The sequence below is a fragment of the Halyomorpha halys genome, unplaced genomic scaffold, assembly GCF_000696795.3.
Source record: "Halyomorpha halys isolate HHAL.00 unplaced genomic scaffold, Hhal_1.1 Scaffold71.1, whole genome shotgun sequence".
NCBI classification, from domain to species: domain Eukaryota; kingdom Metazoa; phylum Arthropoda; class Insecta; order Hemiptera; family Pentatomidae; genus Halyomorpha; species Halyomorpha halys.
In genome coordinates this window covers 612,208-632,477 of record NW_027107476.1, presented here as the reverse complement: position 1 = coordinate 632,477, position 20,270 = coordinate 612,208, and the positions used below count along the sequence as shown (strand labels likewise).

The 20,270-nt window shown below is 30.0% G+C and overlaps 1 protein-coding gene across 2 annotated transcripts in view; it reads right to left on the bottom strand.

The window, feature by feature from the left end:
- Positions 1–20,270, bottom strand: part of LOC106692764 (uncharacterized) — a 152,578-nt gene that overhangs the window by 1,619 nt on the left and 130,689 nt on the right. For both annotated transcript variants that reach the window (XM_014438891.3, XM_014438890.3), the window contains 2 exons: positions 17,989–18,177; positions 8,319–8,429 (listed from right to left, as the gene is read on the bottom strand). In XM_014438891.3, the coding sequence (XP_014294377.1) occupies positions 8,319–8,429; positions 17,989–18,177 (300 nt within the window). The remainder of the gene's footprint in view (positions 1–8,318; positions 8,430–17,988; positions 18,178–20,270) is intronic.

Here is a 20,270-nt window from a genome sequence, read left to right as displayed (position 1 = left end):
AGCGGGGTAGCTGATGAGCAATGTGTTCCAACTATCTGAGGTTGGGTTCAAGTCCCAAAGTCCTAGGCTGTGGCAAATAATTATTTATTCGGTTATATCACCATGAATCGACCCTGGTGGGTAATCCAGCCTCTATAAAGTGCATATTATTTGGGGGGAAACCTGTGCTTGATCCTTCATGCAAAACCAACTCAACTCCTTGTCTATAAACAGTACTGCTGTAAACAGTACCAAGTACCGCATCCACAACTCTTGTTGGCCTGTAGTGATACAGGGTTATTATTATATTTTATAATGGTCTTTTAAACAAGAATAGAAAAATTTAGCAAGACCGAAAAATTGGCATTATCCACTTTATAGTGAACATGAAAAGAATTTAATTTCAATAAAAACAAGGTTTTTAAACTGGCATTTTTTTTGTTTGAAAATTTAATGTTGCCATTTTAAATATTTTATTTAAATTATTAACTTGAGACATCTCTAAATATTATTTGTTTTAATTTTCTTCAAAAATTAAACATATGATAACAATTCTGTCATAAGGATTGAGTATTTTCTTAAGATTTTTGAAATTAATTTATCTAGTAAATTATTTATTTTGAGAATGGATACTTAATATGTAGTACTGAATAGTATATTCCATATGAAGGGTCTAACTGTAAAAATCACACACTTCAGCAAATTTTATTGTAATAAATTTTTCATTGGGGGAAAAAGATTGATGACAATGAAATTTCTTTCAATCTTCATTGAACTTCGTTCTCGGGGAATCAATTCTTTCATTTTGTCTGGTTTTTGTTAACTTGTTCTACCTGAATCTAAATCCATCGTGTATGATTAGTCGATTGTTTGGACCATATGTAGCGGAGAGAGTTGAGCATTTATTTGTAACCTGTGATTTGCAGCAGCGCCGGTACGAATCCGGCCTGGGGGATCGACTTTTATATCTGTGGCGTTCCTACGAAATAAAAACTTAGCCCCCACCATGGTTAGAATAGGGTGCAGATAACTCCTCTTTTCCCCATCCTCCGATATGCCAGAAATGACCAGGGAGGGTGTAATAAAAAAAAAAAAAATTAGTCAATTATTTTATACAATGGTGATCCCATCCAGTTTTGGTGTATGAAAAATCGTAAGACCTGAGCAGTGTAAGTGCTAAGTTCTATTATCTTGCGGAATAAATCGGTTTTTGACTTCAAAATATTTTAAAAAGGCTGCTAGTCAAGTCTGGAGTAGAGAGTTGTTTCTAACAACGTAATTATGATTTTTTTTTCGTATAATTAGGTGAATTTTTGATTTTCATGATTCAGCTTTCTAATATTTATAATAATCTTACGATGCATATTAATTATTTCTAATATCTCCTGCATACTGTAAATGAACATTCGTCGACGATAAATAAATATATGATAAACGAATACCAGGTAAGCTACACCTACTCCATTAGAGCTTAGATTTTGCTTGTCATTAAATCTGATTACATTATTGTGTTATGCAACGTGTCAGGGCTGAACGTTTGCTAGGCGGACAGACACAGGTCTGCAAACGATGTAGCAACTGTGGAGAAAATATTTGCACATTAATTGGTTTTCAGAGGCTACTTTTATCTTTCTAGGTTTGTGAGGTACTAACATGATTCACTTCCTTTTCCGTTAGAACTTAGAAACGAGAACGGAATTGCCTATCCATTTTGATGGAATTTATTATTTATAAGTATCTGTTTCTTGAATTATTATTTTTATTGAGTTCTAACGGCTGTTATGAACCATACTTACAGCATTCCTGAAAAATTAGTTAAATCGGTTTAAATAAAAATAATTTGATTATATTAACTATAATGAATTAAAACGCACCAACTTACACCAAGATGAATAAAGGTAAGCAATAATGAATAAAGTAGTGAGTAATGAAGAAAAAAAGTTTATTTACGTAGGTTTTTATTTTACTCATAGAGATATCAATTACAAGAGAGAAGTTTTTTCTTTGATACATTTCTTTTTTAAAAAAATATGGAATTATTATAGCATTGAATACTATGTCCAAAAAACAAATTAAAATGGATGAAACAAAATCTAAAAAGAAGTAAAATTTATTATTAGGATAGTATTGGAAAATTCCAAAAATCAAGCTAGTAAAAATAAAAAAATAAATTAAATTTTAATGCAGTTTTGAATAATATAAAGCAATAAAGTTTAATAAATGTAATCGAGGCCCAAAGTAATCGGACCTGCTATCCAGAAAGATTACTCAGTTTATTAAAAGAATCTAATTGGAGGGCTCTTAACAACTATGTACGGCGGGCTACTCTGGAAAGAGTTCAATTGGTTAACACGCGAGGGATCAATGCCATACCACTGTTATTAAAAGTTTGATATAATCGTTTTGTTTCTTTTTTAACATAAATACCTAATTGTTGTTTAAAATTATTGACTTGTTTAAAGCACTGTTTTTAAAGCGTATAACTTATTTTTTTAAAAAGTTTTGTTTTTTATGTGTTTTAGTTAAGATTTCATACAGGCTTCGACAGTTGTATATATATTTTTTTCAATTGTCTATGTGTTCTTAATTATTAAAATACATCTATTTTTTGAATGGAATATGGTCCGGGTGCGGTAAAAAAAAAACTCAAATAGTAGAATTATACTATTTTATTTTATATGGTGTCTGATCTCGAGAGCATGACAGCACATATCCCCAGTGGCGTTTGGCCAGTACTGCTGTTGAAGAATAATGTAGAGCCTCGAGGTAGACTCTTAAAAAACATTTAATATGAATGATAATGTTAAAATTTCATATATATAAAGTAGATGGGACACTTTATTAATTTATTTATTATAACCTATAAATATGAAATTTGAGTTTTTTTTTACCGCACCCGGACCATATTCCATTCATCTATACACACGGTCAATCAACAATCTTCCAGTATCCATTTTTTGCATTTTTTAAAAATAAATAAACACATTTGATTTATTTAATTTACATAATTAAAAATAAAAAAAGAAGTTGTTCTAGAATGAGCCATATTAGTTAACCAAAAATATAAGTAACTGAATGAACAACATATAATTCTCTTACTCTTTAATTAAATATAGACCAAACCTAAATAGGTTAAATTTAATTAAATAAATTTCCTAAGAAAATTGTCAATTCTGTTATGATAGATTAAAATTGATATAGAACAAACAACATTTATTTAAAATGCAACAAGTAGGAAAAAACAAAACCTACCGAAACAATAATTCCTTCAAATACCTACCCTGAAATAGGAAAAATAAATATTTTACCATTGTCCAAAGTGATAGTTATTTATAGGCTGGAGATGCCTATTGCCTATTGCAAATAGGCTGAGAGACCTTCACAGCCCCGAACAGGTGATTGATTCCGTGGCTCCTAATTTATTACCCCTATCAATTCACTGTCTCGAATGTAGGTCGTTACAGCCAGAATACTAATGTCGCAATAAAGAATACAGATCAAACCATAACTCTTAATAAACTGTTTATCATAATCTTTTAAGAGTTAATCCGATTCTTCTTTTTGAAAGATTAAAAAAAAGATTAAAATAAAAAAAAAATTATGTACATCTATCGTTACATAGAATCCTAGTGACAACCAAGGCCCGGATTTGTATGACGTAAAAAACCGCAGTGCATATATAATATGTAATAAAACCTATGGAATACGCAATAAAAAATATGAAATATACATCTAAAATCAAATATTATCCATCTTAAACATTAAATAAGACAGCTTAAATATACTATTATGCTTACAGATGGTTCTGAATATAGAAAGAAATAGCAGAAGGGATTAAAAATTAAAGAAATAAAATTTCTTTCTTATTCTTTTTTTTCCTTTATTTATTGAAATTCACAACTGTATATATATTTTTCGTACCCTCCTATACTCAAATAATTGAGTACAAGAAGATGTAAATTGTAATGATGGTTCCTTCTTTTACCCAAAGGTATTTTAAGGAGTATAGTGAAGTCCACTGTATGTGGAGAGTCAATGGCGCCAAATGCGCATTTGTAATATGGGGAACGGGGAATTCACAACTGTATACAAAATTAATACAATAAGTAAATGTTACAGAAAATATGATAATCTTGGGAAGGAACTTAATGAAGTTTCTAATGGTGCTTTAAATTAGAAGATCCCATGCCTATATTCTTTTCAGGCGTTGAGAAGGATTATCATATTAGGATTATTATATTAGGGATCAAGGATGAGAGATTAAGAACTAATGGGTTTTGGAATGAAAGCAGGTATATCTATTTCGGGTCTAATCTGCAATGTGTGGGATGTTGAGGTCTTTATGAAGGAGTTTGTTTGTTATTGGATTGTAAGGATTGGATACGGGAGGAAATTGATGGTTTGATGTAGTCCCAAAGCTCAATCCTGCATGTCCAAATAGGTCTGATTATCTCAGTGTATAAGAGTTTTTTTGTAGGAAGTTTAGAGCGTTTGTCAAGTAGCTGTTGTAGTCTAGCAGCACTATAATCCCAATCTAGGAGAACTTTCTTATCATTTCGGTCTATTTTGGGGATTCGAAATAAGTCTCTTGTCAGGATGGAGTCCTTAGTAGGGAAAGTTTGTTTTTGTTTAGTGGCGCCAAACTTCATTAGTCATCAACGCCATTTATATTTTATTTAATTTTGCTTATATTCGTTTAATTTTAATTGGATTATTTATTTTTTTTTTCTTCCGTTCAATATTACATTTTTGTCAGTAAATGTGATATTAAAAACTGAAACAATATTTCTATTATTTTATCATCGTCTCCAAGGGTTTTTGAGATATATTGGTTTAGTCCTAAGATATTGAGGCGTGGTGTGAAATATGGGCATTGTTGGAAAATATGGCTTATTGTTAGATTGTTGTTGCAATACTGGCAGTTCGGAGGCGTTTCTTTTGAAGTATGTTAGGAGTGGGTGAGCCTCGTGTGACCTATTGTCAGCCTGGTCACTACAACCTCCTCTCTACGGCATTTGCGACTGGAGGAACTCTAAGGCTTGGCATCCTTTTTAATTTACTCATTGGGCTTTCATTCCACAAAGATTACCATTTATTTTTGACTTCCTTTCTAAGAGGCCTGATCATCTCTGACGGAGTTAAAATTGCTTTACCCCGTCCCGGAAGCGCGAGTGCTTCTCTAGCAGCGTGATCGGCTAGTTCATTCCCGAATGAATGTGTTCGACAGACTTTAGTAGGATATTAAAAAAAGATACATTAGGCAGGAGAGTAGAGGTTTACGAAGGAGAGTGAAAATGATCCGATGGGATTCTTACTTTCATAAAGCAAAATATGTAAATAATTAAAACAAATAATCGAGTAAAAAATTGAAAAATACCTAAGTGTATATGTAAATAAATAATAAACATAATTTGAGGCAATCTTTAAAATGTACAAGTCGAAGTTTTAGATCTGAACATTGAATATTTACAAGATCACGATATAGTAAAACTGAGGGACCAATTCAGTTAACTTCATTTAAATTATATATTTATAAATATGCGTTCTTACATTATCTAATTCCTCTAGGTAAACAAATTGAAATCATACTGCGTTTAAATTTTAGTGAGATTGTGTCATCGGTTAGGCAAGTTTTTGCAATATCTAAAAGCAATCCCTGGTTATGTTATCAGAAAGGATAATAAGAATAGATCTCATCTGTATTGACAAGTTGATCGATTTTCCTTCCCTTGAAATATGTTTTGAACGAAGGTAAAAACTGTTATATATTTGATTTTGGACAGGTCAATCCAAGATTTTAACTTTGAACTAAATGGTGCACTTGCTTTTGGCATTTTAAAAATAATAAATATTACTAATAAAATAATAAATATTACTAATAAACAAATCTGTCTCAAACAAAAAGTTGCATTATATACATTAAATATTGCAACTCGTAAGGAATGTAAAGAACAAACTGAACTTGAAGTAGATTTAGTGCTTAAAGTGGACACAAAGAATAAGTTGAATTTCGGAAAATGAAAAAATCCTTACTTATCGTTTGAAGTGAATTGTAAAGTTAGCGTTTATTTCAGTGGTTTTGGTATTACTAATTAAATTAATATGAACTTTCGATTATAATATTGAATTACGTTTTGATTGTTGTATTTTAATTTATTATTTCCATTTTTATAAAAACTGAAATAGTTTAAATATGCAAATATATGTTTTTATCGTCAAATATACAAAATAAAACATAGTTAATTGCATCGTGGTGCACTGATACGTAAAATCAAACATCGTTAAAAAAAAAAAGTACGCAAACAAAATATGAAAGACTTCTACCACTTCGGTACAAAAAATTTAAAAACTGTATGAAGATAATTGAGAACATTTTCTGTGTACGGTTGAGGGCATATTCACATTGGAGACTTGTCTTAGGGCGTATAAAAACATTTTTCGTAATTAGGACAACTTATTAATATTCAACCTATCGATGCTTTAGCTGTTAAGAAATAAAGACTGATATCATTGAGATCCTCCAAAAGCAAATTTTTATATCTGTTAAATACCATTAAGTAACTAAATAGTCAACATTTCGCCAATTCATGCACCATAGGAATAGAAATAGATATGATTGTATAAATATATAGTACAGGCAGCATATCTCACATCGACAGTCTCAAATTCAATACTCACTAACTTGTATAGTATTTATGCAGTTGATGGAGAGGCAAAGGGGATTCATACAAATAATATAAAATTGGCGGTGTATGTGGTTAAATCATCTCTTGAATTTATTCTTGTGTTAGTAAACTACTTTAAGAAAGAATGCCAATCTTCCTCTCCCTTCTATTTAATTTTTTTCCAAAAAAGAAGTTTTTAACTTCTTCAGGCCTATTTTATGCTATTACATAACGGAATAGAATAACTTCAACTATTAAATGCCACAATATTAACCGAAAACTACTTACCACGGCCGTGATAGTATGAACCTAACCGGTTCAAGAAACAGGAGCAAGAAAAAATTGTGCTACGGAAAAACTAATAGGAGTCAGTTCCCACTCCAAACCAGCTTAGGGGGTGCAGTGCTCAAGCATTGCGTGTTGCGTCGGTCAGAAGAAAGGCGTTCTGGTTTTGTTGATTTACTCTCAATCTCAATAAATATTTTCTATTATGTTTCTTTTATACATCTAATGTGGAGGGAGGTCACGTGCTCATATGCAGAAAAGGAATAATCCCCACTGTATTTATGCGAAATGTGTTTTTCTGGTCTTCATTCTAGTCATCTTATCCTTATCGGCGCTAATGTCACATGAATTTGCGATAAGTTAACTGCTTAGTTATTTATTGGGGCGAGATTTAAGCCGTTCTTTATGGAATTTAAAATTAATTTCATTACAATTTTCGCCTCTTCTATTGAGTTTATGCTTCCTTTTTGAGACTAAAACGGTGGTCAGGAAAGTTTTCACTAGAAGTTCTGAAATCGGTAACACTAAGTCCTTAAAATTATGGATTTGCTTACCATGACATATAATTTTTACCATTATTATTAAATATAGTTTGTTTTTTTTTCATGAAGGACTCAATTAAAAAATGTAAATTTAAATTTTCTGTTAGATGGCCTCGTGACCTTATATTGTAAACTGTTTTTAGAGTTCTACTACTGGGTAGTTTCTCTACATCCTGTATCATATCATTGTCATTATGATCAAATTTACTTGTTGTATTTTTTATACAGTTGTAAATATCAACAAATAAATAAAAAAAAAATTCTGTTGGATATATTTTAAACATAATTCAGAAAAAAAGATTCTGTCCATGCAAGCTTTAAGCTTTCTATCCATCACTGCTATAATAATTCATGTTCGACATTTCCTTGCTGGAATTATTTGTGTCGTTGAGGATTGAAAAACATAAACTGGCTTCAATTTTTATTTAATCAAGAAAAAATCTAATACAAGATGATTAAAGATGATTTTCGATCTAGTAAAGTTGTTTATTTGTTGTTAATTATTTTAACAACAAGCATCAATAATGACATCGATAAGACCCAATTTCCTGACGGATGAAATACAGGTAATATTTAAGGTCATACCGTTTCCAGGGGAATACGGAGCGCCTGTCAAAAGTGCCAGTCAAAATCCACCATTTGAATTATTGAGTGAAACTTCCTAACCAGGGCTTCTGAAACTGATTTCCTGATCAAACCGATCTAGATAACTAACATGAAGTGCATTTAATATAAATCCAACTCACTAAATTTACATGATTTATTATAAATTAATGTTATTTCTTAAACAAAGAACAGATTATATTTAATATTAATTAATATATTTAAAAAAATTAAAGACAATTACCTGAATTACATCACCAACAACAGGTGCTGCTTTGTTGACTACGTTGAAACCTCCACTGATTATTTCGTCTGGCACTTGGAGTGAAACTTTTTCAGGGTCGATTTCCGGCAACTAAATTAAAAATAAATTCTATTAAATATATCTTAAAGTATTTATGCACATAAGAAAATTAAATTCTTTTTCCATCATACATCATTTCCACTCTATCTAGTCAAATATCAACTAAAGCTTTTGAGACATCAAAATTCGTTATTAGTCACTTCACAACACACATAATAAAACATACATCACAAATATAAACGAGCGAAGCACGCATTAACATACACGCCAATCTACATGCAAATATTGACAAATTAATTACGGGACTTTACACATGCCAACATAGATAACTGTTTATAGTATTTTACAATTGTTAGTTAAGTTTTTGAGACCTAGAATATAATGTATATCAGGAAAACAAAACAAAAAGAACAAAAATAGAGTGACTGTACATGGGCCCTTATACACATTTATATGTTCAGATTTTTTATATTATGCAATAAGTTAAAACAATTTAATAAATAAATAACATTAAAACCCAATATCAGCATTCTGGTTCGTTCTGAATAATTGAAGACCAAGATGAAAGGTATCATCTATTATTCTAATTCTACAACGTTCAATAAAATGAACTATGATCATCTACATCTATCTATCTTTTGGGTATAAATGTAGTGCTAAATAAAGTTCATTAGTCTATTGAATGTTTTATATGGAATGTGCACGAACAAATTTAAATTTTGGAATTAATACTTTTTGGTATAATCTTGGTATGGAATATATGCTAACGTGATGTGTGTTTTAGGCAAGGGTGTAGGGTGGAAATCGATAAGCGATCTTCAGCTGTTATACCCTATATTATTTTATGTAGTATTACTTGAGTGGCTGTTTGGATGACCCAAAATGGGAAAGACGTGATAGTTTAAAAATCGTCTGTCAGTGAAACATAAAATCTTATTTATTAAATAAAACCACAAATTGTATCCAATACTGTCTCAACACTTTATTTCTTATTAGTCCAACGTTTCGGCTATTCCAGCCATCTTCAAGGACATCTTTAATACAAATCTTCTCCTCACATTAATTTATAATTTTAATTGCAGGCTATTCTGCCCAGGTCATTTTCTTATTTTAATTTCAAACCTCTTTATTTAAATTTTAAAACCATTAAATTTTCTTTTTCTTTATAAAATTATCCACAATATATAATACACCCATATAACAAACTATGATAAATAGTTTGTTATATGGGTGTATTATATATTGTGGATAATTTTATAAAGAAAAAGAAAATTTAATGGTTTTAAAATTTAAATAAAGAGGTTGGAAATTAAAATAAGAAAATGACCTGGGCAGAATAGCCTGCAATTAAAATTATAAATTAATGTGAGGAGAAGATTTGTATTAAAGATGTCCTTGAAGATGGCTGGAATAGCCGAAACGTTGGACTAATAAGAAATAAAGTGTTGAGACAGTATTGGATACAATTTGTGGTTTTATTTAATAAATAATTACCTTGTCTCAAATAATTTTGAAATAATATTATTTAAATAAAATCTTATATACAGCACTATCCTGTTGAAAATTTCTACTGAAAAAAGTTGAAATAGTTTTAATGAAAATTTCTGAGCACACAGATCATGCATTTCATATTTTACACTACATGCAAACATCTACTAGTCATAAGCTATACTCATGCTTAAGGAAAAGAAGGAAGGCGAATAGAAATAAATAAATGTAAAAAAGAAAACGATTTATTTATAATTATATACACACACTACACTAATATTAACATCTAATACAAACAAATATATCACCGAAATAACATAGAATGGTAAAAAGAAATTATTGTCTAATTTTGTATAGTACATACTGTCCGTTAAAGCTACTGGCTATAAGAATTATAATTATCATAATAATTGAGCGATTAAGTCTTTTTATCTTGAAATAGTTTAATGAGACGACGTGCCGGTATTTTAAAGGACAGTAGATGGGCGGCTTCTGATTTTGATGTAAGTGGTGCCTTCGACGTGGTACTTAGATGATCACCTCACCAGGTACAGCTGCTGTAAAACAAAAGTAGAGGGTTACCCACACCATAAACATACAGAACATTACATGCAGACATACAGGGCACATAACATGTAATGTTCATGTGCATGGCAAGATCGATTATCACGAACTCTTAAATTACCTAAGATATATCAGTTATATATTTATGAAAAATTGTGGGGAATGATCCTTTCAATAGCTTAAATATTGCCGCATATCAACCACAGCTCACAAGTCCCGAGTCTGCATAAAAAACAGACTTTTCCAAAATTTACATCGATCTCGAGCATCAGTTTGATAAAAAAAAAATTGAGTATACAATGCCTGAACTATAAAAGGTATTCATGACTTGATTGACATTCTCTCCCCCCTCCTTTTTACTTTTCTAAAAGTTTAAGAATTTCGAAATGAGCCTTGGTAGATCTTAATTGCGATTAATAAAGCTCTTTTTCCAATAAAGTTGAGTTAGCCTTTTTTCAGTTCTTCTCCAGAGTATATGACAGGAATTTCCAATGAAAAGAGATTTTTTTCAACGAAGGACTCTCATATAAAATCGAATTTTAAAAAGATTATGTGTAAGTGATTTTACTGATCCGACGTGTGCCGAACGTATAAATTGCCGTTTTTTTTATTGTTTTTTTTACGGTTTTTGATGATTCGGTGATTAAATTCGAAAAAAAACTATAATTAAGATCTGTAAAGTAACATTTCAAAATTCTCAAAACTCTCATAAAAAGGGTGTCAATCGTCTTGAACATCTTGTAGAAGCAAGAAATAAATCCCGTAGTTGTGTATTTTCGTGTTTTAGTAGTTCATGTTTATCTTTTTTTCATTTACCTTTTTTTTATTATTCAACAGAAAATAGTGCTTTTATTATTTATTTATTTTTTTTTTACATTCGAATAAATTATAAATATGCCCTTGATCCCTAAAAAAAATAACATTTTCAATTATTATGTGCCTCTCAGTCTGTACGAAAACCGAACGCTATGGTCGTGTCCACAAAACAGTTCTGGTAAATCTCTTGGGGAAAAAACACAATTGAAATATAAAATTTAAAACATGAGCAATACATTCATGAACTGATCGAAAGAGTTTTATTATATTTTTAAATTAATTCAAAATCTGAAATGTAAAAATGCCTGCTTGAAGACTATTCTTAGTGAATCATAGAAAACATTTTCTATGCGGTCAGTGAGTCATTCTGATCTTTATCGTCATAAAAGAAGTTTCAACTGTCTCGACTGTCTCAGGAGTTTCCCAGTATCATTGATCATTTTTTAAAATATAAGGGATACGGATAATATTAAGTTCTATAATGAATGAACAGAGCTAACTTTTGCTTGCCCCCGGCAACATTATCACTTATAATTCTAAGGTATAATAAATAGATTTAAAAAACAAAACCCTAAACCTTCAGATACCAATTAATTACTAACCATTTAACGTTTATGAGGAAGGAGAAAAACAAAATGGTCTTAATAATAACCAAAGACAGCGCACCTCACACCGCCAGCCAAAAAATGTTTCATAATGATGAACAGTCCCCAGTTAACAAGCCTTTTTTTGTGAGATGTTTTAGGTCTGCATAGTGAAACCCGGCGAATAGGCGAAACGTTGATACCTTAGTTGTTTACTGGCATTTGAGATATATAAGGCTTTGTTTTTAACTAACAAATACGCGATTGTTTCCTCTACAGTCCTCTACTGTTGCTTAGACAAGCAACTATTTTCAAAAATAATTTAATTAGACTTAAAAATCATCCCTTGTTGTTTAATTTATAATTTATATGAAAAATTAATACAATTGAATATTTTTATTAATAAGATAGCATTATTCAGCTGAGCTTTATTTTTTAAACTAGTATAAAAATAGTATAAAATACAATAATAATAGAAACATGATTTACAACATCTTAAACAGCCTACTGCGTTTTAATTTTATCTTACATTTTATAAATATACAACTCAATTTAATTTATCTATGTGACTTCGGTAATGTTATATAGCTATATATTATTAATTTCTAATTGAAATCCATCACTAAGCAGTATATATAGTAGTTAGTACTTGATAAACTAAGGAAGTTCTTAGCATTAAACATTTTTTTGTTCATAAAAAAAATAAATAAAAATAATTTGTCACTATTTTAAGACCTGGTGAACTTCAAAAGGTTGGTTTAAAGTAAAAAGCACTTTATGTAGGGAGTTGATAAATTCCTAAACGGGTTTTGAACCCATAATTTTTTGGATTTTACATTTTATTTACCAAGGAATTTTACTATATTACATTCGATAGTACTCAACGATACTATATATTTTTAATTGTGTGTACAATAATCTTTCATTCATTTATTTATGATATGGGTTAAGTACAGCTATCAAATATTCGTTCAAACTTTGTGACGTATCAATATAGTTTATATTTTCTTCATAAAAGCCCCATTTATATTAAATTAAAATCCTACTGATAATAATGAAAAGTGATACGAAATATATAAGAACATGAAATGTACACTTCTGAACTCATACATTAATTAAATTATAACATAATAAATAAAAATAAAAGGATAAATATACTTATGCATAATGTAAAATACTTAAAGTAGAACCAAGAACTAAGAGATAACTACTGCCTAAGTGAACTACAAGCAAGCGTGAAGGTAGATAAAATAAATAGTGAAAGGAAAATAAAGATAAAGTCGTTCGTAACCGACACTCAAGAGTAACTTAAGCAATATTTTTCTATGGACAGAGCAACACTGAGAAGCAACCTCTAACATTTTGTTGACAACCTAAAATCAACAAAAGGTCGATCACTTATTCTGAATTTGATGAACCAATTTTAATAGTTACTTATCTTTCTTCCTTTAGGAAATTAAATAAGCAATATAAGTATTTTTAACAATAAGTTTTGTTCAGTATCAAAATTTAGGTCCTAATTAATTTAAATGTTTTTAATATTTAATATATAATTATCAAATAGGCATATACTACATGTAATAATTAAAATTGTTAGTCTTTTTCATCAACCTTGAAAAATGTACAGTGCGAGTTGAGTCTGTCATAATCTAGGCGTTTCTAATAATTTAATCGATCTTAAATATTTTTTCTTTTTAATTATTTTTTATACTATAAAATAAATCTATTTTTTCTTTTGTAAAGCTGGAAGTTTTATGTTCTCAATATAACCGCTACCTTTTTTTTTTTTTTTTTTTTTTTTTTTTTTTTTTTTTTTACCAGCGGTAGTGAAGCCTTATATAAGTAATGTGTATTTAAATGTAATATTTAATATCGGGTACTGAGGATTTTTAACATTATATTTATTTTTTATATCAGATTAATATAAAAAAGTTCAATACGTCAACAGGTTTGGTTTAGTAAAAAAAAAGTTCTGTGTAACTAATATGGAGAGGGTAGGTATGAAACCGACGGAGGGAATATTTTTAGAAAAAATATATACATATGCTAGACAATTATATATAGACAATTACTAGAACAAAATAACATATCGAAGTGGTTATTATTTGGCGATACTCAATTAACACTACATTTTTAACTATTTCAAGAAATATACCTAAAATGCTTTCTGGAAGCCCAAATGCTAGAGATAAAAAATTAAGAATTAAACTAACCACATAAGGGGTATTCATTGCACTGTGTTAAATGTAAACTGTTTTACCATATTAAATATTATAGGTATAGAATTGTGAGCAGTCCTATTTAAAGCCATGGTAAATGTTAATTACATAAGAACTTCTAGCGGATTTATAGCTTTTCCTTCTAAAATTTCATGTTATTGTTTACTTCCAAGTTTTGATTACAGTAATTTATTACAACATGCCTAGAGCAAGTGAAATGTAAAAGTGTGAAAGTTTGGCTACTGATTGTCCTGTTTAAAAATGTTCAAAACAATACTAACACAATCAAGTAACCTAACATAACAAACAAACTGCTGTATAGCTCTGCTGGTCTGTTGCGTGACGTCATTCTCCATTTAACAGACCTACTAGCAGACTCTCAACCATATTATTTGTTATATCGTTTTAAGATGATAAACGAAGGAAATATTTTTTCATTTAACACAACTTTTTCCATTTTACACGCTTTAACATGTTAAACTAAAGATCATGAATACCCCTATAGTCTGCAAAGCGATACCACTCACCTCTCTACATTTTTTCACTTAGTTCGCGACCACCTCACTTATACATCCTCCCAGATAGAACTAGTTATACTTATAAAAAGTCCAATAAATTGTTGTAATTTTTTTTTGTTTTACTTACCCTCTCAATCCAGAACTTATCCCTAAATCTCCTCAATTATCAATAACTCTCATATATGTAAACATAACCAGACTAACGTATCTTATTCAAGTAAAATAATTTTTATAGATTACTGATTTACGTTTTTCTCTCAACTTTTTATTTAAAAAAAAAACGTTTCGGCCCTTAGGCAATAATCTAAGATACAACCTTAAACCATTGATGTCATAATTCATAAAAATGTCTTTTTTGCAGGCTAATTATTATTGTTTAATAATAATAATTATGTAGTTATTGTTGATATTGTTAATGAGGTTAATAGAAAAGAAAAAACAATTTTTGTGGAATAGTTTTTGTTTTGAAATTTTGTGGTTTATATGAGACATCAATGGTTTAAAGTCATCTCCTTGAAAATGGCCGAAACACTGGAGGTTTTTTAAAATAAAAAGTTGAGAGAAAAAGTGGATCATTGGAGTTTGTGTTAATATTAATTTTAATAGTTGATTCAACAAAGGGTTTTCTGAGGAAAAAATGATTGAAATATTTTTCACAATGATTCTATATTTTCTCCAAAGTAAGGAATCAGAAATCCCTTATGCATTTTAGCATTTATTTATCTTCTTTTATATTTTATTAACTTTTGTCTTTATCTAATATGTGCATATGGTACGATTGAGTACCTAAGAATTTCATTTCAACATTCAAATATTACAAAAGACTACCTAATAGTTAATTAAGAATAAAATTAGTTTTTTATTTATGAGCGAAATGTTACATTTTGTCTTTTTCTTTTCTTGTGAAGCCGGCGCTTGACGTGGTGAAAAACCTGAATTTAGCACTCCGAAAACATATAGAAACGTTGAGAAAACAACTTCTATACTTTTTCCCCTTAAAATACCCTGTTTTAACCTTCAATAACTACACTATTAAGTTTTTGTTCCACTTTTCAAAGAAAAAGTTATTTTCTTATTTGATTTAATTTAAATTTAATATATATTTTTAAATTATTCAAGTGTCTTAATAAAGGTAAATAATTACATTCAGAATTTAAGAAATAGTTGAAGAATTTTAATGTGGCATTATACGACTACAAAACTGCTTAGACTAAGGATTTAAGTTTCATAACTATCCAAATTTTTTTACTTATGAATTTACAATTAAATCGATAATGGTTGTTCGTAGGTTGTAGCTACTCGAAAATGTCAAAGAGCCATATCGGAAGACAAGTTCTATGTTCCATAGTAGTACGAGGAGGTGATTAGGAAGTGTAAGGAACGGCAGTTAGAAGGACGCTGGAGACAATAGAGGCACGCCACGCAATTACCCCTAGTCCATTCAATTGTTATTCATAACGAGTACGTAAGGCATGTCATAACCTGTTGGCCCTAACAAGGATCCGTTTTGATTCTTGTAACACTTTACTGCCGTTTTTGCATTATTTTGTTGAAGAAAAAAAAATTAACGTTCTTTTAACTTTCACCAAGTGAAATACTGTAGAAAAGCGCACCGGAATTATCAGCTTATTCATGAACCTGTTAGGATAACAAGGCATTGTCACGTATATAAGAAAACTTAAGGTATCGAGGCCACTGTTACTAACGAACCATATCGAGTACGATATAGTATAGTATACAATATAGTAATATTGTCTTTGCTCGAACCAAAAAGTTGGTTTCATTATGGTTTTTTATGGTTGATTACAATTCAACTTTCGGATTATGGAATAAATATCGACTTTGCCTGGAGTATGCTAGTAACAAGTGCCTCATGCTCGTGAAATATTTTGTTGGCCTCACTTTTACAATAAAAAATGGATCCATATATTTTGTAATTTGTTTATGAAGGAAAGCTTTAAGGGCACTAATGTTTTTTTTTCTTTGTTCACTAGTTGAAAATTTCTCCAAATTCAAATTCCACAAAAACGTAGTTTTATCTAAAAAATGATACAACTATATGGCGCCCGAATATTTTGTTAGTTCTGCTTTCCTACTAGTACCTTAGTAAATCGGTCCTTTCTTACTAGGAGTAAATCGGTGCTAAAATTCTAGTAAAAAGGAGCAGAAATATCGATATGGGATAAATATCCTTCTAAAACCTCAAATAATGTCGTGCCGTCCCACCTAACACAGGTACCTATAAATCTAGTATTAGATTGATATGTTTTCATTGTACATTATTAGACCGCGAGTTGAAATTGAATATATTTTAAAGACTATTGAAAATAGTATATTTTTGCAAAAACGTTGTATGCTACACTAGTTTCAGTACGAGATGTTTATCCACAACCTGCTGTTCGTGCTACCTCAAAGATAGTTTTTTAATTTGAATCTGGTTCCGTTAAGAAAGAGAAATTTATCCTGAAACAGCTCGTTCACATCCATGAAATGGTAAACGGTACGTCTACAGAGCTTTGTAATTAAAAAAAAACAAATCGAACCTTCCATTATGCATGAATGTATTCATTCTGGCACTCATTCTCGTGAACCATCAGGATAGCTTTATTATTCTGAGAAAAAATAAGTAAAATGTAACTTTAATCCGATTTTTCTCTTTCAGGTTAAAAAGCAAAATAGGAGTGCTCAAATGTTAGTATACGTACTACGCAATCAGTTGTAGAGATCTTAGGCATTATAGGATAGACCTACTATCTTAAATATATCTATTTATAATAGATTATTTATAATATGTATAAGTGTTCGTATTAATATAACTATTTGAATTAAATATTAATGAAATACTATTAATACTACCTAGAACTAATAATAGATTACTTAGTTGGGTTTAAATTTGTTTTTCGTCTAACTAAATATTATATTCGTATGAATTATTAATGTAGACGTCATGTGTGTAGTAGGATCACAAAACATTCTAGATAGATACAATCTAACGTGGAATCTATAGAATAAAAGTAACGTCCAACTAGTTTCTGTAACTAAGAACAAAAATCCCAGCATGAAGTTAGAAATTAGGGTTTGTGGTTACCAGATTGTAGTCTCGACGCTGTACATCATCGAATGATTAAGCCTTTAGACAAGCAGATACGAAACTAGACTTATGAACGAGGAAGAAGGGACTGAGAAAAAGGAAGTAGTCTTCGGATGGTAATTATGGATCGGAATGTTTTGCTACAGTATGTAGAAAGTAAGTTAAGCGTTATATAATAGTTTCAAAGCGATACAAACCTCTCTATTAATTAGTATATACTAAAAATAGTTTGGAAGAAAAAAAATTCAGACTATGTGGTGCATCACCACTGACTTGTATAAAAGGATGAAGACTATATTACACGAATTACAAAGTTCTCAAGGTACATACCGCTTCCGTGGTCGAGTCAACGTCTATTCCCGCTGGTACGTCTCCATCAGAAGGGGCAGGCTGTCCGTCGGAGGAAGAAGACCCTCCGCTGAGTCCACTCGTGGGTAGGCTGCTACTGCCGAAGAGCCCGCCATGAGCTGCTTTACCACCGACCAGGCTTGCCTTCAGAGCAAGCAGTTGGTTGATTTTCTGGAAATGAAAAATTGAATAAATGAGTGAAATTTCACTTAAGTAATATTAATTAAGGGAATAAATACATTTATATATCATTGAAATATTGTAAAACCATTAAGTATATCCCAGTAAATAACTAAACAGTAACTGTAATATTATTTATAATTTTTTTTGTATTTTATTTTGTAAATAGTTCAGCAGTCCCCCTCCTGAAAAAAAACAACCGTTTTAATCACCTATCTCCTTCTCCTTCTTTCGCTGTTCACTCTCCCCCTCAGCATATTTAACCTTTAATTTATTATTAGTCATTGTTAATATTATTAACATTTTAATAATATTTTTTCATTGTTTAACTGGGGCACTATGGACGAGGAGCAGGACTTAAAGTACTCTAAATATCGGAGACAGGTGCAGGAAGACGGATTTTATTGTTTAGATTTAATTAGGTATAACTGAGGAGTGCATGATTTCAGTTGTATTCGCAGCACAAAAGTTTATTTTGATCACGCCTTTGTTAGAGATTCCAATGGAATCGTTTTTACATGTTGTAGGATTATAATGTAAGGAGTAAGATGGCAGAAAAAGTGAATTCAAAAAGGCGAGCCTTATGATGGACCCAGTGGCGTGGGGGAGTACTGGAAGAGTATGAACCAATCACTGACTGCCTGAAATGCCAAGCACTGAAACAAAGTTCAGTTTAGATTACCAGCCTACTTCTACGTAAACCTAAGTCCAAAGAGCGTGGCCGTTTTGGTCTCACTTTTGAAATGAGAGTAGATTTTTTCCTCCCTCTAGCCCAGGTTGCAGAAATAACAAAAGATTGAATGAAATATTATTTAATTCTTTTTTTATGATATTATAAGATTTAATTGAAAATATAAGTGAATTTGTTTAAAAATAGTTACTTATTTATATCATATCATTTTATCTTTTTATATTAATCATCATTATTATTTCACATGAAATACTCCAGATCGATGATTTCTCAATATATTGTTGTATATTTGTTTAATATACTACACATAACTGGAAATTTTTAATGTTACGAGAGTTCCGGTCGTAAAACAAGTTGACTGACAAAATGAAAACTTTTACTGTCTAAATAACGTTATACTATCAGCCAGACAATACTTTATATAAGTTGATATCAACATTATACCCTTATGAAAACCAATTTTCTAAAGGTTCTTTCAACAATTCCCATGACCCGCCTTAAAAAAGCCTGTGATGTAAAAAAATATCAATTCATAAAAAAATTCATTTACCATGTTTTACGACTGAAAGACTCATATAGACAAAAAAGTAATTTTTTTATATTGTAGAATTTTATGATTCGCTTTTAATAATCTTTAATGTTCTCCTCCCACGTTTTTATTAGTAATAAAAACTAAATGAAAGTGTAACCAACACTGCCATTTAATTTATTTTATACTAAGACGGTATTCTTTTTTCAAATATTATAAACAATATGAAACAAACACTTTGTGTTTTTATTTGAATAAAACCTAAATATAAAAAAATACATTGGTTTTATTGGCTTCTGAAGATAACTTATAAATTTATCCTAAAGTAAAAACAGATGTGGACTTCTACTATAAGTATAGGTGTTATATCTTAATTTTTATCTTCCTAAACAATAGTAGTGAGAATATTTCCTGGCCAGTCCACAAAAAAGATCTTAAACGTAACTCCTACGTACTTCTGCAATGAGTTCGGGAGATAAAGTGGTGATAGTGCTTTTATCGAATGTGCCAGTTTATATTTGCCTCTCTTAGTGGCATTAATTAAAATTTTAAAAAATAATAATTTTGGAGTATTTTAACATATGAATATTTTTTTTTTAACAAATTAAAATTAAACATCTCAAAACGAATTAAATTTCTTTCAAAATTAAAATTTTCTCTTTTCAAATGGGTGATACAAATGAACATTTTGAATAAATATGTAACAGGCTATGCAACGATTTTGTTCTTTAAGGTTATTCGATTTTTTTTTAACCGTTTGCACGCCAATCGTCAAAAATTATATATTTTTATGGGATAACATTAAAAAAATGCGAATATGAACTCGACTTGAAATCTAATTTATACCAGAATTAAAAAAAATAA